This window comes from Pogonomyrmex barbatus, unplaced genomic scaffold, assembly GCF_055798465.1.
Source record: "Pogonomyrmex barbatus isolate J1 unplaced genomic scaffold, ASM5579846v1 scaffold3, whole genome shotgun sequence".
In the NCBI taxonomy this organism is placed as follows: domain Eukaryota; kingdom Metazoa; phylum Arthropoda; class Insecta; order Hymenoptera; family Formicidae; genus Pogonomyrmex; species Pogonomyrmex barbatus.
Genome location: NW_028297127.1, coordinates 3,736,250 through 3,764,109, shown reverse-complemented (window position 1 = coordinate 3,764,109; position 27,860 = coordinate 3,736,250). Strand labels below are relative to the sequence as shown.

The 27,860-nt window shown below is 33.9% G+C and overlaps 5 protein-coding genes across 6 annotated transcripts; 3 read left to right on the top strand and 2 right to left on the bottom strand.

Moving 5' to 3' along the window:
* The first annotated feature begins 206 nt into the window (after positions 1–206).
* Positions 207–7,903, top strand: LOC105430666 (discoidin domain-containing receptor 2-like). Its single transcript, XM_011644340.3, has 15 exons — positions 207–348; positions 564–878; positions 1,709–1,814; positions 1,887–2,112; positions 2,393–2,540; positions 2,823–3,118; positions 3,192–3,438; positions 3,502–4,197; positions 4,669–4,808; positions 4,905–5,063; positions 5,191–5,300; positions 5,373–5,540; positions 5,622–5,714; positions 5,795–5,936; positions 6,145–7,903. The coding sequence occupies exons 2-15, from the start codon at positions 758–760 to the stop codon at positions 6,451–6,453; spliced, it is 2,961 nt and encodes a 986-aa protein (XP_011642642.2). The 5' UTR covers positions 207–348; positions 564–757; the 3' UTR covers positions 6,454–7,903.
* LOC148935926 (ubiquinone biosynthesis protein COQ4 homolog, mitochondrial-like) lies at positions 1,526–11,440 on the bottom strand. Of its 2 annotated transcripts, none has more exons than XM_089079750.1 (5): positions 11,302–11,440; positions 8,818–9,149; positions 8,515–8,738; positions 8,153–8,307; positions 1,526–2,532 (listed from the first exon to the last, which is right to left on the bottom strand). In XM_089079750.1, exons 2-4 carry the CDS (start codon positions 9,058–9,060, stop codon positions 8,157–8,159), a joined length of 618 nt encoding a protein of 205 aa, XP_088935876.1. In that variant the 5' UTR covers positions 9,061–9,149; positions 11,302–11,440; the 3' UTR covers positions 1,526–2,532; positions 8,153–8,156. The 2 variants fall into 2 exon arrangements, with proteins under 2 accessions (XP_088935876.1, XP_088935875.1); XM_089079749.1 differs by lacking the exon at positions 11,302–11,440 and adding an exon at positions 10,788–10,927.
* On the bottom strand, positions 9,189–10,790 carry LOC105430694 (UDP-sugar transporter UST74c-like). The gene has a single exon (XM_089079746.1). It carries the CDS (start codon positions 10,645–10,647, stop codon positions 9,667–9,669), a length of 981 nt encoding a protein of 326 aa, XP_088935872.1. The 5' UTR covers positions 10,648–10,790; the 3' UTR covers positions 9,189–9,666.
* Positions 11,441–11,882: 442 nt separating the features above from the next.
* LOC105430668 (uncharacterized) lies at positions 11,883–18,786 on the top strand. The gene is made up of 7 exons (XM_011644341.3): positions 11,883–12,144; positions 13,299–13,559; positions 13,623–13,860; positions 14,039–14,319; positions 14,424–14,917; positions 16,474–16,716; positions 16,915–18,786. Coding segments are annotated over exons 1-7 (1,845 nt in total). The 5' UTR covers positions 11,883–12,142; the 3' UTR covers positions 17,241–18,786.
* A 1,128-nt stretch (positions 18,787–19,914) lies between these two features.
* LOC105430665 (uncharacterized) lies at positions 19,915–26,616 on the top strand. The gene is made up of 7 exons (XM_011644338.3): positions 19,915–20,054; positions 21,043–22,265; positions 22,578–22,637; positions 24,529–24,759; positions 24,875–25,054; positions 25,325–25,493; positions 25,635–26,616. Coding segments are annotated over exons 1-6 (1,845 nt in total). The 5' UTR covers positions 19,915–20,052; the 3' UTR covers positions 25,474–25,493; positions 25,635–26,616.
* Positions 26,617–27,860: the final 1,244 nt, after the last annotated feature.

Here is a 27,860-nt window from a genome sequence, read left to right as displayed (position 1 = left end):
ATCGCCATTGGTTGTCGGAACGTCACACCCCTTAGCGTTATCACGTATCATCCCCTAAAGTTCCTTTCTCCCGGTGATATTGCAGTGGCTGTGGAGAATAATGTCGCGATTACCAGTGATTGCCTCTTGCTAGCAAAAATGTCCCGACGATGTGTGGAACCGGGATGCACCGTGAGGTCCGTGTGCAATCGTTTTGCATCGTGCAATTGAGACGCGAAAATGAGAGTCGAGCGGAGCAGTTAAAGCGCCAAACTCGACGAGCGAAAGAGGCTTATTACTAACGTGACGCACGTGTTCCATTTAAAATTATGAGACTGGCCTCGGAGCGTCGGCGGTTTCTCTCGAACGGTAAGAACATTGCGCAGAACGGGAACGTGCAAAAAAAATCGACTCAACGTCTCCGGCAATCCTTCTCGGCGCGGGATCGGACGCGTTTGGCAAAAAGAAAAAAAAAGACAGAAAAGGATAGAAGGGAAAGAAAAACATTAGCGAAATATTTCGCGCGTAGAATTTCGCCCACCCGCGAAATAACGCATATTGATCGTTCCATACTTGTTGCGCAGAGACAACAGCCGGGCCAAGCTACGCCGAGTATCAACATCCCCACCCTGTGCAAGAGCGAAAAACTGCATCACACCTCGTGAACACCGCCGTTCCGTGAATTGCATTCTTCCGCGTTTCGACGGCGCGCCACCCGGTGTCTCCCAGTGAGGAAAACGCGATGACAGTGTTCCTCGAGCTGTATTATGATTTGTAAATGCACTCGGAGTATCGGTACACGCCGCGCTTATCACATATCATGGAGACAGTACGCCTTTTGATAAAAGTCCTAATGCTGTTTAGCTGGTGCGCGAAAGGATCTGTCGGAAATGCTCTCGGTAAGTTCTTGAAATTTTTATCGCTTCATTTATCAACCCCTTCGTATATACAGGTTTGGGACAGTAACACATGAATTGTAATTCCATTACCGTTACAGTTTCCTTTTTCAGTTATAAATTGGTAATGATGTTATATTTTTTAATTATAATAATTTTTATAAAATATGGTCATTACTTTTATCGTTACTTTGTGCACATGTAATTATATTATAATTATATATATGGAATGGGCACAAGTGAGAGTTCTAAAAAACAGGTTTTGAAAAATTAAAGAAAATAATGAAAATTATTATTTACTAGCTATGACTTATCACTACTTGAGAAACAATAATGTTAACAACAATAATGTAATGAGTTATTTTTCAAAAGTAACTTTCTCAATCCTGCGTATAGATAATATTTATTTTATAATTTGCATTCTTATAGGCCGGATTTACGAGACTTATATAATATGTTTTTTAACACAAAATAATCTCTTCCTAATCCTTGAGATTTTTGAAAACTAATACGTTGTACTCATTATTTAATTATTAAACATTGATTACAGTAGACAATACAAATGAGATAATGCATGATAATTCTAATAATTATACTATTATTAATAATAAAGAAGTAATTTTAAATAAGAATATGAATAATTAACATAATTATTCACTTATTCATATATTTATATTTATTTTATTTACATATCTTTTTACGGAAATAAATACAAATCAAATAATTCAACTTTTTATGAAATATTCTATAATTACAAATCATCAAGAACATATATAAATTGCATACACTTTGATTCTGAAATATTCAAGATATAATGGTAATCATAATTTTAGAAAAATGTATTCTTCCACTCGGCATGGAAGAAGGAAAAATTCCGGATGAAGCGATCACCGCGTCGTCCAGTTACGAGATGAAATCCGTGGGTCCTCAAAATGCGAGGTACAAAGATTAACATGGAAATGTACATAATAATTATATACAGCCGTAATAATGATATATGAATATTCGTAGAATACGGCAGGAAAAGAACGGTGGTGCGTGGTGTCCAAAAGCTCAAATCAGTAGTGCTATACGCGAATATTTGGAAATTGATTTGACGAAAGATCATCTTATTACGTGGACCGAGACTCAAGGAAGATTTGGTAACGGTCAAGGTCAAGAATATGCCGAGGCGTTTTTTTTGGAATATTGGCGGCATGAAAAGTGGCATCAGTACAAAGATTTAAAAGGAAAAAAGGTATGCTTGACTATCGGTGATTAATTTAAAACAATTTAACAATTAAAATTTAATTTATAAAGATAGAGAAAACTTATAGTTAAAGATTTTATAAATCAAATTATACTGCTTCTTCACTTTTAGAAAAGATTAATCAAAATCTAATTTTCTTTTAATTTTAAAAACTAGAATATAATTTTGATAATTTTGATTATAATTAATTTCTCATCACATTCGTGAAAAAAATGTTTTTAAACTTACCAAAGATAAGAAACTGAATTGTATTATTTTCGTATCACAGGTCCTGCGTGGTAATAGCAATACATATCTAGTTGAGAAACAAAAGTTAGATTTACCATTCATCGCGAGTCGAGTGAGATTTGTTCCTTATAGTCAGCATCCTCGCACCGTGTGTATGCGCGTTGAGATTTATGGCTGCATCTGGAATCGTAAGTATTTTCCACATGTTATTTAACTTATATTTATTATAGTTATATGAAAGTATTTTGTTATATATGAAAGTATTATCATTCTCGAAATTTTATAATCCATATTTTTATACATAAAAATGTACAATCAGCAATGTTTTAAGATTTAAAGATAATGTAATAAATTAAAAGTGTAATATCTAGAGATATATTTAAGAGATTTGAAAATGGATGGATGAGTTAAAATAAAAAAAAAATGAAGCAATACAGATGTAATGAGAATATTCTTTATTGTTTATGCAGAAGATATCACTAGTTATACTGCGCCTAAAGCTGATAAAGATGGACCTAACGGGTGTAATGTCGAGGATACGTCATATGATGGGATGGAAATTGATAATTTAATGTTAAATGGATTGGGGCAATTAACCGATAGTATAGTCGGTAGCGAATCTGAAATTCTAGAATCCAATAGAGTAACCAATTGGGTCGGATGGCACGATCGGGATAATGTAGAAATATTCTTTGAGTTCCAAACTTCTCGGAAATTTAGGAATTGTACGATCCATGTGGCCAATCTGCCTGATCTAAGTGTTGAGGTTTACGATTACCTTACTTGAAACAAATTCTTGTAAATAATGGCACAATTATTCTGACTTTAGCAATTTTTAGACATTTGCAATGGTAAACTTCTGGTTTTCATCGGATGGCAAGGATTATCATAAAACCCCGGAAACTTTTCAAATGTTTAATGGTCCTAAAGCAAACATCATTCTTAGCAGCAGCAATGAAAAAGGTAGAAGTAAAAACAGCGCCTTGATATCTATTCCGTTACAATCAAGAATCGGCAAATTTGTCAAAATGGAAATAAAACCTCAATCAAAATGGTTGCTACTAAGCGAGATCATATTTCAAACAGGTAATTGATTTTATTATTACATATAAACCACATTTATACGAGATACATCGTCTTGTAAATTAGTTCCAGATGTAAAAAATGACACTGACGGAGCATTGACACGATTGTCATGGATATATAAAAATATTAATGAAAACATTTCCAAAACCATTAGTCAGGATCAGATCGCGAAAATAAAACAAATCGAAGAAAAAGAAACTAAAGACGAGACTAGCGATTTAGAAATTCAAACTGACAAAATCAGAGAAACTGGCGATGAAAAAAAGATTAACATTCAGCATGGACGTCCAATGACGGGAAAACCGAAAACTGACTCAAATGAGACAACATCGATATTAAATGAATCGAATTTGACGCCAGATGCATTTCCTGTGAATAATTCGCCAACGTATATCGGGCTGATCAGTGCTGCGTTGACAGTAATCGTCTTTTTCTCGAGTTGCACGATTTTTCTAGTAAAGCAGAGGGGTCGCAACAAAGTAGCTCTGTTACAAAAACACACCGTGTTATTATGCGGCTCGCCGGCACCGGGTATCACGATCAATACGAAGGATATCAAATTACCCGCGCCGATCGTGGTAAACAATCTGTCGCAATCTCGGTTGTCGTTGAAAAGCAAAATTGCCTCGAACAACGATTACAAATTCGGCGATGTCGATACGAGCGAGCAGCATAGCATTTACGAGAAGATTAATAAAATATCTCCGGAACAATATGTCAAATGTGAAGCGAGATCCAATTATAAAACGGAATATTTTGGTACGTACAAAATCGCATATTAATGATCATTAATGATCATTGGTATCATTAATAATTAGCTCTAATATCGATCGTGTCCAACCTGACGGTAAAAAAGCTTTGTTTTATTTTGTATTAAATACATAACATATCGTTGTATAATATCTCTATACAAACACAAGCGTAATGATTATCCTATAATTATCGGAATAATAATTTATTTGATTTGCGTCTTTCCGTTCTATTCGTACTTAATAATTTACATTTGCCCCAATTTTCCTCTGCCTTTCCTAATTGATTTTAATTTAGTCATGGTTAATTTCATATTCCATAATAGAAATGCATATTAATTAGTAAAATTAACGAAATTATTTATAGACTTGTAATAACAAGCATCATATTATTATTTGTTAAATAATACTCGTATTCAATTAAATATCTCTTACGTATGCCTCAATTATTTTCTATTATTATCGATTTTGTATATTTTAGATACTAAAACCAGTGAAAATTTTACTGATGAAGTGGAATGCATAATTCCAACAATGTCAACAAAATTGAGCCATTCGCAAACGGGAAAAATCAATCAGAGAGTATATGAAAGCTATTACGCAGCCACGGATATCTTGACGGTAAGAAGACTCGCAACGTTCACAAACGTAATGATAATTTAAATGATTTTGAAATTGTTAATGCAATACTCGTTACAGTATTATGGTATGTTGTAGATCAAGAGACGTGATCAACAATCCGTTGTTAGTCTTTTCACGCCGCTGCTTATTCGGGATTCGGTTGTATCGTACAAATGTGGGACTTACGATGTCCCACGCATATCTCGACATAGATTAAGAATCCTCGATAAACTTGGCGAAGGAAACTTCGGTTTGGTGAGTTATATACATTAATTTTTTTAGATATGAATCGCTATAAAGACATTCTTTCTCTCAGAAGTTTTTTTAGATGTCTACAATATTTTTTTGAAAATTATTAATGTGAAAATATAAATATATTTAGGTTCATCTATGCGAAGCAAAAGGTATACAAAATCCAGATCTAGGCATTCTTCAAAATCGTCAAGTAGTTATAGTTCGGTCCTTATGGCGCGGTGTGGTTGATTCTTTAAGGTAAAAGAATTAAAAATTTTGTTTAATGACCTTCTATAAAATCTTAATTTTCATGGAAACATACTGATTCAGGGAGGATTTTATGAGCGATATGCATATTTTGGCTGAAATACGTGACATCAATATCGCCAGGATAATTGCGATTGTTGAGGAGGAACCTTTTAGTGCCATTTTCGAATATGGAGAACATGGGGACCTGTCGAGTTTTCTAAAAAATCGTGATCGTGACGCGCCGATAAGGTAAGACTGCGCATAATTCAATTGAAGATTTTCATCTATTTTTTTTTTTATAAATTTCTCATGTGATAATGGATTCTGCAGTTATGAGTGTTCGTTGAATCTGATGACACAAATTGCTTCGGGTATGAAATATCTTGAGACTTTAAACGTACCGCATTGCGATCTAGCTGCCAGGTAATACATTCACACATGTTGTATATTTCGTCATAATATCACGTATATATGTTTTATATGTGTGACAATATATTTTATAGGAATTGCATTGTATGTAAAGATTTGCTGATTAAAGTATCCGATCAGGCCATGTATTGCAGTAAATATGATGGCGAATATTACGTTGACGAGTGTTATGGGAAGATACCACTGCGTTGGATGGCATGGGAAGCTGTTCTATCGGTAATTCTTTTTGTAAATTTCAAAGAAGAAAACTCCTCATTATGTAAATTTTAAGAAAGAAAAGAATTTCTGTTTAACATAATATAATTTAAAAGATTATTTTGAAAAAGGAGGATAAAACCTCCGCTTAAAACTGACATTTGATTGATACATCCGAAAATTTTGTAAGATTTAGATCAAACTGAGAATATTTTGCGTTTACGTTTAGGGAAAACGAAGTTGTCAAGCCGATGTCTGGTCGTACGGCGTGACGGTTTGGGAAGTGTTGATGCGCTGCGAAGACATACCGTATGCCGACTTGACTTCCGAACAAGTATTGGAAAATTGTGGCCTATGGTACTCATTGGACAACGGCGGTAAGAAGAAATGTCCGCGGATCCTCGAGCAGCCGGTGTTCTGCACAGACGATCTATATCGGTTGATGTTGCGATGTTGGTGTAAACGTGCGGAAGATCGATCCAGTTTCCAGGAAATTTATTGCTACCTCAAGAAGCTAACTGGATTAACTCTGGATTAAGTGTGCACAAATGCAAATGCATTTCTGCCGAAAGAGCACAAAGAAAGAACTACTCATGCTCCAATAACAGCAACAGCAACAGCAGCAGCAACAACAGCGGCGCGGACCAAATCGATTACAATCAGCTAAGAAGCATCCTGATTTCTTTCTTGATCGCTTTCGCAGATGACTCTAATTGCGAATTAAAACGAATCGAGGAGTCATGAATGCCTAAATACAATGTGGGATGCTCTCTGGCCACTAAAATTACTGCTCAACTAGATTTATCTAATTTTGATTATATAAGTATAGGAGCTAATAACGTAATGATAAAATGCGGCGAATAATCGCAGGTTTCTCGTATGATATTCTACGCGTATGTCAAGAAATAATCTCTGATAATCTTTCAATGATTATTTCCGTAACAATCAGTATTCGCGAGAAATACGCGATTTCGCGAACGAATAAGAGATTCACATCTATTTACTAATTTATTACTTTACATATCTTTCCTACGCTTACATATATATATGTGATACTCGTTATCGTTTTTACTGTTAAAAAATGTCGTTCCATTTCTTCTATATCTATTGTCCAGACAGCCAATCGCGGTAAAATGACGACATAAACAGCTTTGCAGCGAAATTTATCACAATACTGCTCGAGTTTGTTGCAGATTATGTGCAAAGCTTTTGTCGGCTGGATACTTTATATCATCCTCAGAATTCGTTGCATATAGCCGAAGCAAAATAATATAAGTAAAATCGGCATAAGCGAGCGTAATACTCAATTACGTCGAAGAATGACAATCAGTTTTGCTCACCTATTTATATGTATTTATTTTACGAAATATCATAATATACTCGTATTGATCGATTCAGCTTATCCATTTTAGGAAGAGGGCGGATCGTTTAATCTTTAATCAAATTTCGCAATGGCGCAAGATTTTTAAATAGGAATAATCTTCACATATATATCCTTTCTTATATATATATATATATATATATATCTTAAGCTAAGTCATTTCCAATTTTATTCGGAAATACATAATACACAATTCACGGGATGTATTTGGAACGAGAATGTTTACGGATTATATTATTGCATCAATTTTTCCGATTTAAAAATAGGCATGTTTTTAAATCTCATTTTTGTGCCAAATAATTATAACTCAGAATGAATATATTTTCAGGATATGATTTTATACGAATATTTTATTTAAATAGAAATCTCGAAAAAAACATGTTTCCATTTTAAGATACACCCCGTGCATAATAACATTACCTAAGGAAACAATGAAAAAAGGAGCAAAAGAACAAAAGATGAGAATCACAATTACTGATTCTTCACAATTACGATTATTGGAACAACAACGATGATAATAACGATTATGGTAAACGTACAATTTTTAGATTATATATGTTTATAACAGATGTAACATTTAATTAAATCAAATTTGTAATATCAACAATGCGTATTGCTTTGAAAAAACATAAATCTGAATTATCCGACATCTCTGCATGTGTATGTATAAAGATTAAGATTTTCATTAGATTTTCTAAAGAATTATTTAATATCGAAGGTTTCAACGAATTAATTTCAAAGATAAAATTTTATTTTTTATCTAATTATCTAATATTTTATCTAATTATTAACAACTAGATAATAATTATTTTTAACTTTATTAACAATTGTTATAATTCTATTTTTGATTGCTTACGGTTTTATACAAGACGTATGATATTCATTTCTTTGTGAAAATCCTCGAGAGGTTGTTCCCAACGCTCTTCGAAATATACTCCTAGCAAGAATTTGGCATTCAACCCAGTATTTATGGACCAGGGGAGATAATGATCTAAATACAGTCGCCTTTGTCTGAAATATTATATAACATACATAGGATGCTTTTCAGTGACACAAGTCGACATAAGTCTGATTATATCATTCTTATTTATTGAATGTTAAACAAAGACAAATGACAGACTTGTTTCAATTTGTATCTCTTATTGAAAAACATCCATAATAATTATGATGCACTAATGATAACCACAAACTATTGTATAAAACAGTTCACAAATTTACCTAGGACGCAGTCGACTAGCTCCAAATATCGCACCAGTTATACACATCGGCAAACGCGTTTGCAAAGCCTCTATCCATTTAACTGATACCTCTCCTAGCATTGTCGTTGGCATTAGAACCATAGCGTGAAAAATATCATGCACCTCTCGATATCGTTGCATTACATAGGCCAGCTCAGTGTCGTCAACGAATTGCACCGCAAGTCTATCATCAGGTGATACATTCTGCAATAGCATAATTCACTTAGAAAAACGTTAATTTTTTTATTTCATTATTCTTCAGGTGATAAGATGAATATCTTACATTGTCATCCAAAAAATCGCGATACGTTCTGCCCACAGTTCCCGGTGGTAGATCTTTGAGATAAGAAAGATCAATGGTGGATGTGTTTACACGTGGCTTTTCCGCAAGTATACGTTGACCCTCGTTTGTTTCCTTCATCTTTCGATGACAATGCATAAGGGCATTTGTACCGGTGGTTTCCCCGAGACATGCTATCATGTCACCTCGAAACGGATTTGCCAACGATATAGCCGCCGAGCCCATCGTGAGAAGCACACGTTGCAGGGGGGATAGGGATACATGGTGCTTGGCATAATCCCTCAGGAATGCCTCAGAGGCAGTCGCAAAATATCCTGAAACCGAGCGAGGAAAATAAGATTTGAAACTGTGTGTTGTCCGTCAATAAATAAATTTTATTTTCATTAAAGTATTCGTTATATATGTACAGATTAATATTTAAATTACACCTAATTTTGTATGGCGACGTTACATTTTAATTGACCTGAATGCTTTCCTAATTAGCCTAATATTTATATGGTAACACAATAATTTTACTTTGGTAGATATTACAGTCAGGTTATCGATTTTATATACTTCACGTCGTTTCCTAACTTGACAAGTTAAAAAGCACTTTGTAATATGAAGAACAGAAACATTCACAACAGCTAATAATAATTGGTCATATATACATTACACTCTGCGATGATCCAGCACAAAGAAACATAATTGATTCGTCTTATATCTAAACAATGATCATTAGCTGTTACATATTTCCTGAAGTTACAAAACTTCTTTGTACAAAAGTTTTATATTATGTGTTATATTATGAGATACATCACGCTCAAGTTGCTATAGCGTAAAAACTTACAATCATACAGCTTGTATCTTACTGGCCTGAGATTCAGTCAACAAAGTGTACTTTGGCTGCAGAGTCTCTCTTTTACGGAACGTTACCCAAGTATATACTAAGCTACCTATCACGCTTAAATTCAATCCTACAAAATTCAACCATGAAAATATATAGTCTCCGCCGATCACCATGCCGAGATATGTCACGCATATATTTTTTAGGCATCCGATTATGGTAGTCGTCAGTGCAGAGTTATACAGTGTACAGAGGAGCATGCTGTACAATAATATAAAGCCCATTATGCATGACAATATAAATTGTAAAATGAATAGCGGATCCATCCAGTTGGGAAATTCTACTGTTAAGGCTATGTCGCCCATCCACCAAGCTAATAAGACGGTTGGACTGAGCATAAACAAAGAATTATAATACATCAGTCCGTACTTTCCTAATTCCTTAGAATCTAATTTTTTCTTCATATATACGCCATTGGCGGCGGTGAAAAAATCGTTTAACAAAATAAAGATGTAGCCTTCGAGATTGAAGGCGAGATCATTCAGCGCGGCCACCACTGCACCCAGGATCATAGTATAAACACTTAATTGTATAGACATGCGTGCCTTGATGCCAAGGATATAGTATTCAGCAATCATCGTCATAAGGATACTGAATCGTCTCAGGGCAGTGAACATTGGTAAGCTCAGCTGTTTAGTACCACCCAATCCAAATATCATGTTGCCGATGTAAATCAATGGCAATGGCCATATCTTGGTGAAGGTCGTCACTTCCAGATTAGGATACTCAACATAACGCAACCTTTTGGCAATGAAAAGCACCAGTATCGTTGCAATCATCTGGCCAATTCCCAATACTTGGAATGATGGGAAACCATACGACGTGAGCACGGTTTTATTGATAACTGTTATCATGAACGATGATAGCCCGTAAAAAAACGCCGATGCAACCCGCACAAACATTGCATTCTGCTCGTGTTCCGTCATGGTGAAAAGAAATGAGACCAAGGTAGTCTGCCGGTCTCTCCGTCTTCCGACTCGCTCTTATTTGTCTGTACGTATCTCGTTACGAGATTGCCAAGAATGTCGTTACTGCGATAAATAATTACACACATAGAGGAACCTACGCTTAGATAACCTTATCATCTTTCCACCATTCATGGCACCGGCCGTAATCGGATTCGTCCTGGATCGTATTCAACAAGGAAACGAAGATCTTGACGATGCTGTCTGAAGCGAAACGTAAATTGTCAAAGCTCCAGGCATGTGATGTAATCACAAAGGCATGCTCGTCGCGATAAGACTCCTCGAATCTTGCCTTGAGCTAGCAGAAAAAAAAATAAACCATGACAGGTGTAAATACGATGGTGGACTCCGAAGGCGCGAATTCTTAAGCCAAGAGTCAAAAGAATCGTTAGTAATTAAACGTAAACTTCTTTTTTACAAGATTTTTTCGAAATAATTGTATTTGAAAATTAAGTTCACGATAATTAATCGATTTTTATTACTTTGTTTTTGGAGTTGAACTTGTTATATTATTTTATTTATTTTAATATAACAGTGCGACTATAAAAAAACAAGTATGTATATGTGTGTGTGTGTATATATATATATATATACTTTTGATTGTACTAAAATTACCGATTATATTATCCAATTGTTATTTATTGCGCGCCAATCTTCTCGTGATCTCGTATTCAATTGCGAGTATTTGACACTCAAGAATTAGAGAGATGACCTCCGAGCACATGTGAATATTGCCTTTTCAAATCATAAATTTCTGTTTAATCACTCTCTTCACAGAAACGCAATTTGATTGAAGTGAGTCAAAGCGCAATACAATCTAACGTTCTTCTCTCTCTTTCTACTTTTATTTTATTTCAAGAACACTCGTCGCACGACACGGCATGGTTCTCTCTTCAATTCTGATACCGAATCTCTGCTCTCTGCTCTCCACGTCGCGCAACGAATCCGCCGGCACGGGCGCCGCCATTTTTTCCCTCCTTCCACCCCTTCCCTTTTTCACAAATTCTTCGGGGATCGTCGTGGATCGTCGTGGATCATCGTGATCATCATGTAGTATGGATCTCGGGCGTCCAGTAGACGGCAGGGGTTAGGGGGGAGTGAGGAAAGGATCTCGTAATCCCCCGTGTATCCCTCCGCGGTCGCCATGGAAACGACCGGAACGCGGAACTACTTGCGGAAGTTCCTCCCGTTAATCCCGTGTCGGTGGTGGTCAGACTCGCCGGTGGCGGGCGACACGATTTTCTAACGGCGCCGCTGCTGATCCGTGGTGCGATTCCCGCGCGATTTCGGCCGAGCTCCGTGGAATCGCCGTGTGTCGCGCGAGGGTGGTGCCCAGGAATCCAGCCGAGCGATTTCGCGCCCGCTGTCGCCCGTCGACGCCGCGAGCCGACGTCGATCGGCCCTTCGTTTATAAGCCGTCCGTCGTCCACGGGACAGGAACACCCCGGGTTTCCCGATGTAAGTACGCGATGACAGCGTCGCGCGGGGTGCGAATCGGTTACGTCTGACGACGAATCGTTGACCAGCACATACGAAATGTCTGCGCGGTTCTTTGCGTGGAAGTAAATTCTATGCGACGGGATAGTTCCGCCTTGCTTTGCGGACATCAATCGATAATTGGACGTTGATATTGATCCTCGCGAAAATTGATTTCTTATTTGTGTTCGTTGCGACACGATCGAATCAATCTACAATAAATTTTTATCATTTTCGCTTTTATTTCTATCTCATTTTCGCAACAAAGGTCGATGACACGCTGCAAATATTTTGCAAATACCGTTTCCTGCATATATTTTAGAAAAAAAAAAGAGTAGGAAATTGTTTTTTTATACCTTATACATCCTTTAACAAAGGATTTCTTTTGATAAATAAAATACCAATAATGCAGAAAGAAATACAAAAATTTTTGATTTAAATATTTAATTCAGACAGAAAATTTATTTTTCAGTTCTTAGTATATGATAATTGAATTTCCAGGTCTTCCTTCAGAGGAATGTTTTTTATATTAAAATAGAACAAAAATTAAATTATTATGTTTATTGCAAATGTTTTATTATTTTTCACGGCATCTTGATATAGATACATTTGATTACAGTTAAAAAGCATTATTTATTTACATTAACATTGTTATGTTTAGTCTTTTTTTTTAATAATAACGAATTGATAACAATGTTATATTTTTATAATAATGATGATAGTCATGCAGATATATATTTTTTGGATAATGGTAACAAATATAATTATTTTGTACATGTACAATTATTATATTTCATGCATATATATAAAATAAATGCAAGTCTTTAAAATCGTCCCAAAAACCAAAAATCTTTAAAATTTGAGGAAAAAGTAATAGAAATTACAACAGCCTATTTTTTGAGAAACAATGATAATGAATTATTTTTTTCAATGGGTAACCAATATTATAGTTACCAATATTATTTTCAATAATGAATAACAAATTACTTTTCAAAAGTAATTCTCTTAACTCTGCTTTTAAGTAAAATTTTTACTAAGAGCAAGTTTAGAATTTTTGTCAAAAAAGTTTGTAGATAAAAAAATATTATATTTTTGCAAAAATCTGTATATATCTAAAACATGCGCTAAATTCATAGGTTTAGCCGTGATCGAGATCAAGGCAGAGGCCGCCGTGGCGGTATTGCCAAAATAGGAACAAATACCATCAGGAGTGATACTGATAGTGGACGTGGTGTCAGCAGATTTGGCACACCTAGTAGAGGAAGTATCAATAATATACGAGGTGGATTAAAAGGGAAGCAACCCGGTGGTGGCCTAAAGAAAGTAAATTGGGACCTTCGTACTTTGGAACCATTACGTAAAGATTTTTATATAGAGCATCCTGCAGTTAGGAACAGGTATTAATTACAGACATTAGATTAGCTAAAAACAAAATATTCACAAATTCAATCTTGTGATAGATCTAATGAAGAGGTGAACCAATTTCGAGAAAACGCGGAAATAACTGTGAAGGGTGAAAATGTTCCTAATCCTATACAGTATTTCGAGGAGGGAAACTTTCCACCTTATGTAATGGAAGGTATTCGTAGAGAAGGATACTCACAGCCTACTCCAATTCAAGCCCAAGGATGGCCTATTGCTCTTAGTGGCAGAGATCTTGTTGCAATCGCTCAAACTGGCTCTGGGAAGACACTTGGAGTAAGCAAAATTTATGTTTAACAAATATGAACTTTAGAATGCATTTTTATCCATTTATTTATGAGTATTTTATAATACACATTTTATGTAATTTAAATAAAATATCAAAAATATATTGGACATATTTTGAAGATATATTTTATGTTAGACGATCAGAGATTATTTTTTTTTTCCCCAGTACATTTTACCTGCAATTGTGCATATTATACATCAACCACGTCTAAGCCTTGGGGATGGTCCAATTGCCTTGATCTTAGCTCCAACCAGAGAATTAGCTCAACAGATTCAAGAAGTAGCCAACAGTTTCGGGGAGACTGCGGCTGTAAGAAACACATGTATCTTCGGTGGTGCTCCGAAAGGACCACAGGCGCACGATTTGGAGAGAGGCATTGAAATATGTATCGCCACGCCAGGTAGACTTATAGATTTCTTAGAAAAAGGAACTACAAACTTATGTAGGTATGTATCATTCTCTAAAACTTAACTACTAGTAGGAATTATCTATATATTTGAGATTATGTAAATTTATAATTAATATTATTTAAATTATTTTTTTATATTAGGTGTACGTATTTAGTACTTGATGAAGCCGATCGAATGTTAGATATGGGATTTGAACCACAGATACGAAAAATAATTGAGCAGATACGTCCTGATAGACAAGTGCTAATGTGGTCGGCAACGTGGCCTAAAGAAGTTCGCGCACTCGCGGAAGATTTTTTGACGGATTATGTTCATCTTAATATCGGTTCTCTGACACTGTCCGCCAATCACAATATTACTCAGATCATCGATGTTTGTCACGAATATGAGAAAGATTCAAAGTTGTACAGATTACTTCAAGAGATCGGTACTGAAAAGGAGAACAAAACTATCATATTTGTGGAAACCAAACGTAAAGTGGACGATATCACGAAAAATATTAGGCGTGAAGGGTGGCAAGCCGTGAGTATTCACGGTGACAAAAATCAACAGGAAAGAGATCATGTGTTGCAAGAGTTTCGCAGTGGAAAAGCACCAATTTTAGTCGCAACTGATGTAGCCGCTAGAGGCTTGGGTACGTAAAACTTTATTCGGCTATGTAGGCGAGACATTAAGAAAGTCACGGTTAAACTGGATATTGGCAACATTTGTTGGATTAGCCAGATGATGCGTTGTTAGAGCAAGGTCAGCCGACAGCTGTGTAGCAGTGTGTGATGCATTGGAACTTTATATCATATTCGTCAGTTGCATTGTAAAGCCACGTAAAATCGACATATATTCCCTCATATAGTTTATGTTCTTGCGTGTAATTTTTTATTTACATACATGTTGAACCGTTTTCAATAATTTTATTGATTTTGTTGCTTTTTGTAAATTTATTTTTATTCTATTATTGTTGTGATCCCTTCTTAATTCTTGTTGCAAATAAATATATATTCTTTTACTTTTATGTAAATATCTAAGAAACAGTAATGTTTTTGATGTTTAACTTATAATTGTATTGACTACTGATATATAATTAACTTTAATTAATTAATTAATGTTCAAATGAAGAGTTATATTGATTTTCATGATATATATATAAGAGCAAGGTTCTAAAAATGCACACAAGCTACCACTAAGTCTGTCTGCTTTTCTTTTTCAGAGGCACAGAGTACCCTAACTCAGCGCAGTGTACTGCCAGTATTGGGCAGACACAGTGACTATTTTATTTTTCTTTATATATTGTAACAATTTCCGAGTGGAAAGTTAGATTCATATACAATTTAACTTCTATTTTAATTGTCTCATTATTACGAAATAAAAAAATAAACTTTGTAATGATGACAAATACATTAATCAATAATCAATGTGTTAAATGATTAAATGAACATAAACATGTAACAAATATATATTATATATTTAAATATTATAGTAATTATAGTAATATATATTATAAATATATATTATATATTTAAATATTATAGTAATTATAGTAATTACATAGATTTTTTTTTAACAAGATTTTATATAGTAAAATAATGATATATATTTACAATTTTCATATGAAAACTCAAAAAGTGTAATAGCTGAATTTGTTATCTAGTGCCTCTAATTCTAACTAAGAAATTATCATGCAATACCTATCAAAACTAATGCATTCAGGCTTAAACCCTAAATTGCTGCCTCTATCCCAAACCAGACACAACCGCTGTGTCTGTCTAATCTCTAGGCTGCCAGTATATTACCATAAGAAAGCAACCAGAATTGCCCCACTTTAAAAACAAACGGGGTCGTTCTTGCTGATTTCACATCGGAATTTTCAAATGAAAGGTGGGTGTCTAAATCTGTTTTATTGAGTGAAGTATCAATAAATTCTTGGCAAACTCAGTACTGAACTTTAAATCTGATATATATTTAATTACTTAATATATTATTATTATAAATATTTTTTCTTTATTTAAATTTATCTTTCCTTTAAATAATTTTATTAACATCTAACGATATGTTAACAACATTGATAAATTTTTATATTCAAGTGCACTAATAATATATTTAATTGGAATAAAGAGTACCAATTTATTTTTATTCCAAAAAAGATTATAATTTAAAAAATTTTTTAAGATTTTGTAACCATTATTTATTTTACAGATGTGGATGATGTGAAATACGTAATAAATTTTGATTATCCATCTTCGTCGGAGGACTATATACATAGAATCGGTCGAACTGGACGTAGACGACAGACCGGAACAGCATATGCGTTTTTCACGAGTCACAATATGAAGCATGCCGGAGATTTAATAGAGGTTTTACGAGAGGCTGGACAAAATGTCAATCCGCGTCTTAGTGAAATGGCGGAGATGGCCAAAGCAGGAAACTTCAGCAATCGAAGTATGTTTTTATGAATTTTCGCGAATATCCATATTACAAATTCGTCTACATTTTTATTCTAATGATCCATGAGTACTCACTCTAATATGGCAAATGTGAATAGCAAGATAGTAGAAAAATTCATTTTACGAGCATTTAATTATAATGCTCATAAATTACCAATTATTCGGTTAATTATATCATTTATATTATGATAAGGTGGAAAACGTTTTGGCAATTCTGGCGGTAACACTGAACGAGGTAATGGCCGAAGAAGCAATAATGATGGAAGAGGAAGAGGCGGCGGTTCGATAAGAGGAAGAGGTCCTTCTCGCAGTGGAAATTCTTATCAGTCTTCTTCGAATGTTTATTCGGGATCAGATTACAGCACTTATAGTAATATGAAACAGAATACGTCTTTAAGCCAAAACACGACATATGGATATAGTACGCAGAGAAGCTATGGACAGGGAAGTATGCCTCAAAATTATGGAGGTGGCGATAACTATGGAAGTGGTTATCCATACAGAAGCACAACTTATTAATTTCGTTTTTATGATTGATAGCACGTAATGATTTAATAATGTAAAATGTGTCACGTTTAGTTATAGTGAGATTCGACAGAATGCAGATCTCATTAAAATCTCATTAAAATTACAGGTAAAGAAAAAGACATATATAGAAAACGAATATCGCAGAAATAATAAGTTGCAGCATAATAAAAAAAAATACTAATGTGATAATATATATTATATTATATTATCAAATGAGGGTTGACTAATATTTGCAAATCAACAATTATAAGTTCATTTAATGTAATATTTGTCCGTTTGTCAAATTTAATACAGTGAACAATTTCGATACAATTTTCATGCAATTGCAACTCTAATTTTGCAAGTTATTGTTTAAAAAATATTAGTCAGTATTTAACAAAAGTGGAAGAATGTAAATTCTTATGTAATATTAAGGTGCAATCACTCAAAAGTTCAATTTTTTTTTTCTTTAAGCAATTTAAAATTTTCTATCTATTTACGGTAGCTAAGTATTTTATTTATAAATTTTATGAAATGTTATAGAATTAAACCGTAAATAATATATATTGTGTTGATTATGCATCAGTTTCATTTATAGCGTATTATATTGATATTAGTAGATAAATAATCTTTCTGTCATAAGAAAGGATTTGAAAAGAGGGAGTTACAGTTGGAGATATTTTTGCGTCACATTTGTATGCAATATTCAGACCAAAGATATTTTATATAATAACTCTAAAACTTTTTTAATACTGTTGAGTTTCTATTATATTATTATCATTTTCTTTTTATTTAACAATCTTCGAATTATATTTTTGTCATGAATCAAAATTATATTATAAATTATTAATCATTTAATTTATATATCTTAATAATATTAATTCATTGTCATTTTATTTTATGTAAAATATTGAACTTTTAAAAAGTGTATTTAAAATTATGATGATAAATGACAGTATCTTGTATCTTTTGTTAAGTTATAATTAAGGAAATATGATACAAATTTGTCAATGAATCTGTGGAAAGAAAGTGCAATTGATAGACTATATACGAATATTAGTGTATTATTTATCTTTTAATGAGATTGTGAAAAGATTGATTCTTTGCAAATATGTAACCTTATATTGAATTCGATTGAATGTACAAATAAATACTGATATAAACATCTGTCTAAATGAAGATCATACATAATACATGTAATTAATTATAGCTGATCAGTATAATAATTAACATAAATTGTTTGATAAAATATATGTTGAATGTTTTAATAAGCAAACTGCTTTCATTATATTTTAACATTTGGATATAACAGACTTTATATAATTTATATCAGTGCTAATACATACAATCGAATTCGTTATTAGATATTGACTGGATAACTGGTCGATTGTCTTTAATTATTTGTGTGATATTAACCAATAATTATTTTTTTTATTATTATCTGTGATTCTTACTGTGACGATTACTGAAATTTCTTAGAAACAAAAATATTGATATGTGTCATCTGTTGTGAGTCTATGTTACAGAATTAATAAAGTTAACTTTCGCTTTCTTGGAAGAGCAGCCAAGTCCTTCCGTAATATTATCAGCATATTCAACAACAAGAATTCTAACAACATGTTAGAATTCTTGTTGTTGAATATGTTCTAAAAACATGTTATTACAATAACTTTAAGAATCTATTCAAATAAATTTGCAGTTATAAAATTCATAATCTATAAAGAAAGGCTAATCAAAATAAAAAAATATTGTATTGCTATAATTTTCATATTACTCATACAGCACTAACTGTTGCAAAAAAAGATTTTCAGAAACGTTTTAAAATTATTTCAATTCAATTATTTTTCACATTTCATAATTCAGAAAGAAATTCTGAAATATGAAATGTTACAATGGAAATGTTTCTGAAATCTTTCACAGTAAAAGTGAAAACAATTGCAAGATTGCCGTTAAGACATCCGTTTTTCATATGAAAAATTTAAGCTCTTTATATAAATATAAACAAAATTACTTTACTACTGACTTACTTACTGACTACTAATTAAAATATATTGTTCTTTGCATATCATTTATTGATACAAGATGTGTCTTTGCGGCAAGGAAATTACATAGAAACAATTTCAGCGATATCTCAGAAATGCGTTTCATTTAACGTGATTATCTCGTAAACATTACAAAAAACATTACAAAATATTTTTGCAACAGTTTTGCAATAGCAATATACGTGATTTTTGCGCTTGCTAAAATTTTATAAAAAAAAGATCTGCAACCTTCTTAAATATTTTAGTTTTTATTTTAGTGACTTTTGTTGTTTATAAAAAAATGTTGGTTATGTATTTATTAGCAGTAATGTGCGAACGTGAAGATTCAGAATTTCAAATTTTGGCGCAATTTTTCAATATTTAGTTTCACAGCTCAAGCCTTGATGGCGTTGTATATCATCTCTGCCTAACTTGCACTTCCGGCGTAGAACATTTATGCTTCTTTTTTCTTTATTTCTCGTTTTTCGTCACTGCAAATAGCGAAAGGACACTCGTCGACATCAGCATCATTGAATTCTAACATCAAGCGATAATTCCATTGTAAAAAGCAACGTGCAATAATACAGATCGCGAGTGTAAGTCACTTCCACAACTCGCGAAGGGACTACTTTTCGTCGGCCGCCATGACACTATGATGCTTACATCCTGTTTCTCGTTCCTTCAGCTGGCTGGACTATTCACGGGTGGACGTGTTCTTGCCACCCAACCCACATTATCACTGATATCGATAGTCACTGAAGAGTTTACACGGAAAATAGGATCACACATTCCCAACCACTGCAATGTAAGTCTACGTGAGATAACGTGAAACGCATTTCGCCCATATTTTTACCCATTTTACTTATCGAGAAGCTCCGCTACCTGCCCATGTGCTTGTGTTCATTCGCCATTTTGCGATCGGAAAACCTTTTGTCATGCTCGCGATTCGCAAAAATTCGTAATGGAAATTATTAATGCTTTCGAAAAGAGATTTTCAATCCAAGAAATGTATGCACATTGAATAGAATCACGCGATTCGGATGCTCCTGCAAGTCACTCCAGATCTCAAACATGTGCTATACCGGTGATATATTCTAAAAAAAAAGAAAAAATGAAAAAAGCTTTCGATGGATCTCGAAACGCATGAAAATTTCCAAATTCAATTAAATAAGTAAAGAGCAAGAGCAGCAAAAGGCGGGACCGTGATTGCAGAGCTAATCGTTATTTGTAACGATGCTTGGCTATAGTGTTAGAAAATTAGGAAACTTTATTACATAAGTCTATTTCATTTAATGTGTAAATTCTTTTAATCTGCTGCTTAAAGAGGAAATTTCTGGAATATCAAGAACTTTCTTCTCTATAACTAATCAGCATACAGGAGAAGTTTACATAAAATATATTAGGATAATAGAATGTGTCTTCTAAATTTTATATATATCTTTTTCATAGCGTTATGTTATACGTTTTGCGTTTAAAATGAGATAGGCACATAATTGGATATCAAGAAAAAAAAAGGAAAGGTGAAAAGTACACATTTGGATATATACAAGTTTGAATAAAAAAAAAACAAACATGTGTTCTACAAGTCCCTGTATTGATTGATTTGCTATTTGTAACAGTACATTCGTAAATACACTCATAATAATTTTCTAATGAAAAGGAAATTGATTTGTTTATATATATAAATATATATATATATATATATATATATATATAAAACAAATCAATTATATAGATTTTTTCTTCTTATACTTCAAAAATTTAATGATTTATTTTATTTTTATTTGAAAAAGGGCATATGGTGAACGCGAACGTTCTGATAGACGAGGAGGAGGAGGTGGAGGTGGTGGTGGAGCACGTGGTGGAGGAGGTAGATTCGGTGGGCGCGATGGAGGAGGAGGAGGTAATCGATTCAGCAGCAGCAACAGAGACAGCAATTTCGGGAACAATAATTTTAAGAACCGGCAGCCAGGAGAACGTCTGCGCAAGCCGCGATGGGACATGAGCACCCTACCACAATTTAGAAAGGACTTTTATCAACCACATACTAATGTAATGGCACGGAGTGTTCATACTGTGGAGGCATATCGTTCCAATAAGGAAATCACTGTAAAGGGGACTAACGTTCCAGGCCCCAATATTTATTTTGAGGAAGGTGGTTTTCCAGATTACGTCCTTAACGAGATCCGTAGACAGGGATTTGGTGAGCCAACTGCAATCCAGGCACAGGGCTGGCCGATTGCTCTGTCCGGTCGCGACATGGTTGGTATAGCACAGACGGGCTCAGGAAAAACGCTAGCATATATTCTGCCTGCGATCGTGCATATAAATCATCAGCCTAGATTGAGCCGGAATGACGGTCCGATTGCATTAATTTTGGCACCCACTCGAGAATTGGCGCAACAAATTCAACAAGTGGCGTCGGACTTTGGTATGTCTTCGCAAGTGCGAAATACATGCATCTTTGGTGGCGCTCCAAAAGGACCGCAAGCACGTGACCTCGAGCGTGGTGTAGAGATCTGTATTGCCACGCCTGGACGTCTTATAGACTTCTTAGAACGCGGTACCACGAATTTACGTAGATGTACATACCTAGTGCTCGACGAAGCCGATAGAATGCTGGATATGGGTTTTGAACCGCAAATTAGGAAAATTGTAGAACAAATACGACCTGATCGTCAAACTCTCATGTGGTCAGCGACGTGGCCGAAGGAAGTGCGTAATCTCGCGGAGGAGTTTCTAACGGACTACATACAGATCAATATTGGCTCCCTGCAATTGGCTGCTAATCATAATATTCTACAAATTGTGGACGTATGTGAGGAATACGAAAAGGAAAATAAACTTATGAAATTGCTGGAAGAAATCTCAAATGAACCAGAAAATAAGACTATAATATTTGTGGAAACTAAGAGGAAGGTAGATGATATAACAAGAGCTATCAATAGATATGGATGGCAGGCAATTGGCATTCACGGAGACAAAAGTCAACAAGAAAGAGATTATGTATTAAACCGTGAGTGCTATTTCTATGGCTTTTTAAATATGTGAGAAGCAAACGTCAATGATATTTTTATTTAAATATTACTTAGATGTTATTTTAAATGAACTTTATTTAAATAAGTAAAACACCAGAAAATTCTAATTACAAATAATGTGTAACGTTTAAAGTCTCAATATTATACAATGAATTTTCTATTTGTCGAAAAAAAAAAAAAAAGAAATTTATAATTAATTTATTCAATACCGTTCTGTTTGCTTATTTTATCTTCGATCAAATTATTTTTCAAAACTTATGTTATTTATAATACAAGAGACGTTGTTTTAGAGTTCCGGAATAGCAGGTCTGCCATCCTAGTGGCTACCGACGTGGCGGCGAGAGGTTTAGGTAAGAATTTGCAGATACATAGGTATGATGTAAGGGTCAGGCTGCGATGGTTATTCCGCATTTGTTCGCAATTCGTGGTATTGTAATGTGGCAACGGATAACGGCATGTGCCAGACTGATTGACATTATTCCCCTACCAGTGTGGCTGGAGATAATTTAATTATTCTTAAGGAATTCCAGGAACGAGACTAGTTAAATACCCCATTTGATTTTGCCATTGACATCTTCCGTTTCGTTAATTTTATGCTAATTCTTTCTTTTCGCCTACTAATTAATCGAGAATCTCAGTAGCGCGCGTTACCGAATTAACATCGCCATTATCTTTTCAGCGATTAGATTAATAAAAGAATAAGTTTTAACCGTTTTGTTAACTTCTTTTCTAAGTCTTAACTTCTTTTATTATAAATTAGCGTATAGGCGGATTTTGACGTTCTTTTAATATTTTCATGCGTACGAACGGTAACAACAACATTAAATAAAATCTTAAATGATAAAGAGATAGATACAATATAAAAAGAACGTCAAAATATTTCAGCTTTAAAGATAAGGAACCTTAAAGATAAGGGAACCAGGTAAGCGATTAGTCAGGTTTATCTCTTCCGATTTTGTACTCTCAGATCGAAACAAGTCCTGTCAGTCTGGTATTAACGTGCTGTTCTATGTGATTTCAGAGGCACATGCGACTCTGGAGTTTTAGAACTCTGCAACTAGCTTTGGAATATGTAATTGAACGGGGCGTGACTGCTGGTCGCCGCCCCCTCGCAACATGCTAAGCAAACGCTGTGCCTCGGCCACCTTTACCACTCGAAAAACACTCTCACTCTGTACCTGCGACGGTCCAAAGTATGGAAATCATAATGTTAGGGCGTTTAGCATGAGGACGAAAAAGAAAAGGAATAGATATTATTATCGGTTATACATTCGTTAAATCGAAATAATAAATTGCATCAAGTCGCGCTCTGCATTAATTGTGATATTATTCTAAACAATTATCAATAACCGTGATTTATCTCGCAAATTCTTTGGAATGTTAGAATACGATATAAACGTAAACAATATAGCATATCTTGTAACTTTCATATAATGAATTCGAATTGTCAAAAACTCTATAAAGTTAGAGCAGGTAAATGTGGAATATCAACAGCGATTACTAATAATAATTATTATGCCGAAGTAGGAGGGAATCTTCACAATATATTGCGGCGCGCAATTCTTGATGCTAATTTGATGGGGGAGTACATGTGGGGGTTGAGTGAAGAACGCAAGGTGCTCACTTGATGTTCCAACCTCTTCACCGAAGCAATGTACAAGGACCAAATTTCGAAATAGCGAGCACAGATCCATACTTTGGTGCGGGAGAGAAGGGTGTAATGTTGACTAAGAATAAAAATGTAGAGCTCGCTAATACGTGAAGCGAGAATTCCAATGAGAACCATCTGAGCTCTGATTCCTCTACATTTCCAAAAAATGTATTTACATTTCCAGCTTTAATCGAAAACAGGTAATTACATGCAGACTTGCTCTTTGTGGTCAACTTGAATGTTATATGCAAATTGCAAATGGAACTAAAGCTAATTTATTATCTGAGGTAATCTTTATGTTTTTGTCCGTCCTTTGTGTATCAAATATATCAAATATGTAGCAGAATTGTTAAAGAAGAGAGATCAATGGACAGATGATGAATTTTGTTGTTTTTATATGTTTTGTAATTGTTTCAAGATTTAGGTCGAAATATTCGGTCTATTATTTTTTAAAAACAGATTCTTTAATTCCATTAGCAAAGGCAGCGTCCTGGTAAAATGCTTGAATTTATTCGCTTTATAAGTTAATTGAACCACAAAGGAACAAGCGTTTTCCGTGTATCGTTATTATAATTTGACATATCTCGCAGATGTCGAAGATGTCAAATTTGTGATAAACTTGGACTATCCGTCCAACTCTGAGGACTATGTACACCGTATTGGACGTACGGGTCGCTCTCAACGTACAGGAACCGCGTACGCCTTTTTCACGCCCGGCAATGCGCACAAGGCTGGTGACTTAATCCAAGTTTTAGAAGAGGCCAAACAAGTTGTCAATCCGAAACTGTACGAGCTATCCAGAAATCCTGGCGTTTATAAAAGTGAGTATATTTGACCGATTCCATTGTTTTTCCATAAAAAGACCTACTTTTATGCTCTTTACATTTTAAATTTTTACTCAAATGTAAAAAGAAATTCTTTTTATTTGATGATTAGGAGGACGATATGGTGGACGCAGTGGTGGTGGTGGTGGAGGTGGACGAGGATCTGGTGGCCGTGGTGGTTCACGAGGTACTCGTGGAGGTCGCGATACAGGAGATAGAGGTGGAAGATTCGACCGCTCTTCCGGTACTGGCGCGAGTGATCGCGGCAACAAATGGTCCGGAAGCAGTAGCGGTGGGTTTTCAAAATTTAAGAAATTGATTGTGTGATCCTGTTTAATTTATTTGCTTGAATGAAAAAAAATGTTATCTCGATATTCTTAATCAGTAAATGTACCGATGCAATCAAGTCTCCATATTCTTAGCCCTTCTGTTTTTTTCCATTTCCCTATTATTTTTAAGGCTCTTACTTCTCCATATCGCCGCCATATTGTGACGTTCGATAGTGTAGGTTGGTGAAATTTATTGTGTCCTTGTGTAAACGTCTCGTGTACGCTTCACATAGGTGGCATGGGCGGGGCTAGCTATGGAAGCGGTAAATCGTTCCCTCAAAACAGCTTCGGGAGTGGAACTTCTGGCGGTGGCTCCAGTAGCTATAGCCAAAACAATAGTGGATACGGCGGGAGCAGCTACAGACAACAAAACGGCTATTGACTTCGAACGAATGGTTAAATGTGGGTATTATAACGTAATAAGAAAAAGAGAACGAAAAAGAGATTCTAAATAAATAAGGACTTTTCTAATTAAAAAAAAAAAAAAGTTATACTCAGGGCGATGGTTATTCTGTTTCTACATGTTTTTCTCATTTGTAACAGAATGCTCTCATCTGCGTCCCAGAGGGAATAGCAGTCGACGATTGATATGAGCTGGCGAGCCCAGAGTCGCAGAGAATTGTTCCAAAAAAATTTACACTCACATTCTCACGAACATTCGTCTCCTTTCTTTCGTTTCTAGTACGCATAAACTCTTCATTAGCTTTAAGTAATATTATAATATCAATTATACAAGTCACACATATGTGGTACATTTAGGATAGCTCCTTAATATATTAGGCGGTCAATTATATTGCATAATTGTCGCTATAATGGATATAGTATTACAATTTGATTGGCTTGCCGCTGTACATTCAAAAATAAAATAGTGTAAGAATGATACTATAAACTAAAACGTGGCGTTATAACTCTTTGCTAAATGGTTTCTCTATTCTGTTTCATTTTTTTGATGCACGCATATTTATTTTTTGTTATCTTTACGTGCGTATTTATTTATTTTCATTTCATGTGTATATATCAATCGATATATGCAACAATGTAAATTTTTATTTATATTCATATAATTGCATTAATTTATTTCAATCCTAGGATAAACATACATTTTCAGAAATCTATTATGTATTGAATTATATATCGAATTTATATATTCAGGAAGAATCTGAATCCTTCAATCTGCATTCAAATCAACGAATTGATTATTTTAACGAGTTGTATTATGTGTGAGAGAAGAGTCTGAATCACGAATGTCATCTCACACGATATATATATCTTCTTAGTATTACATTTACTAGGAAATATCCTATCTAAAAGAATTTAATACTCTATTAATTTCATTACGCTCTTATCACATAATAATTAATCTTTGTCGAGTCTCAAGAAAACCAATTCACTTCATTCATTGGTCAATCTTCTTATCGAGAATCATACGATCCCAGTCGGAACTTGCCCCTTGACTCAAATGACAATCTCTACTCTACTAAAGTTTATCATGTCTGAATAAACCATTTGTTGTGTCTGATGGTTATGTTGCGTGCTTTTCCTCGATAAGCCTTTCCAGCTTCTTTCCAATGAAATTGTTACAGTATATGTGTTTGTAGCGACAAGTAACATATATTTGTTTGTTGCTACAAATTATTGGAATATGTAAACTGCTGCTGCTTCTTCCTTGTCACATAACAAAGTTTAATGTAGCAAAATAATCTTAAAAGAACGATCGTTTTTTATGATAAGTTTAAGAGAGGTAAAACGAAATTGCTATTATTTAATCTAATTCCATTTCATTACTTTATCTATTTATTATTTTTTTATATAATTTTGAAATCTCTAAAAAATGATTTTGCAAATAAAACTGTCATTAAATATATATGTTAGATTGTGATGATAACAAATATACGACAATCTGATATGATTTTTCAGTATACCAGATTACGTGTAATTGCGGCTGTGACTATCGATCATATAATTCCTCTTTGTGTTCCTGTCTTTATTTTGAAACGGACTTTTGATATCGTATATTATAGTAAATAGATATTGATTATATATTAAAAAATATATATCTTCATTTCTTAATCTAGCTATTTCATATACTGAGAAAAAAATGCTGTTGAATCAACAGCATAGTCTAATTGGAAATAATTTCGTTAATTCAATGACATTATTAATAAAAACAGTATGTCATGTTCTTGTTTTAATAATCAAGATTTTTGTTTCATTAATAATGTCATTGAATTAACAAAATTATTTCTAATTAAACTAATGCTGTTGATTCAACAGTATTTTTTTCTCAGTGTATGAAATAGCTAGACTAAGAAATGAAAATATATATTTTTTAATAATATATAATCAATATCTATTTGCTATAATGTACGATAATAATAAATAAATAAATCATCGTGTGTTTGCTAATATTAAAAGTTTAAAAAATGTAGATACGAAGATTTAGTTTCCGAACAAATAACGAAGAGATGCAATCGCGATTTTTAATAGGCATTCAGAGTTATAAATAGGGTAGCAATAAATAAAATATTTTTATTTGTTTATTTGTGGAATGAGGAAGACAACATTTGACAGGTGCTATTTTATTCTTATTCTTATTATACTTAATGACTAGAATATAGTTTATTCAATACATTAAACGTGTATGTGTATACATATAAAAAGAAGACAAATTTATATAGAGTGCGTTCATTTTGAGCGCTCACATATTGTAAGCGTTGTTTTATCCTCCTTCAGCATGCAACGAATAATAAAGATAGAATTATGCTTATA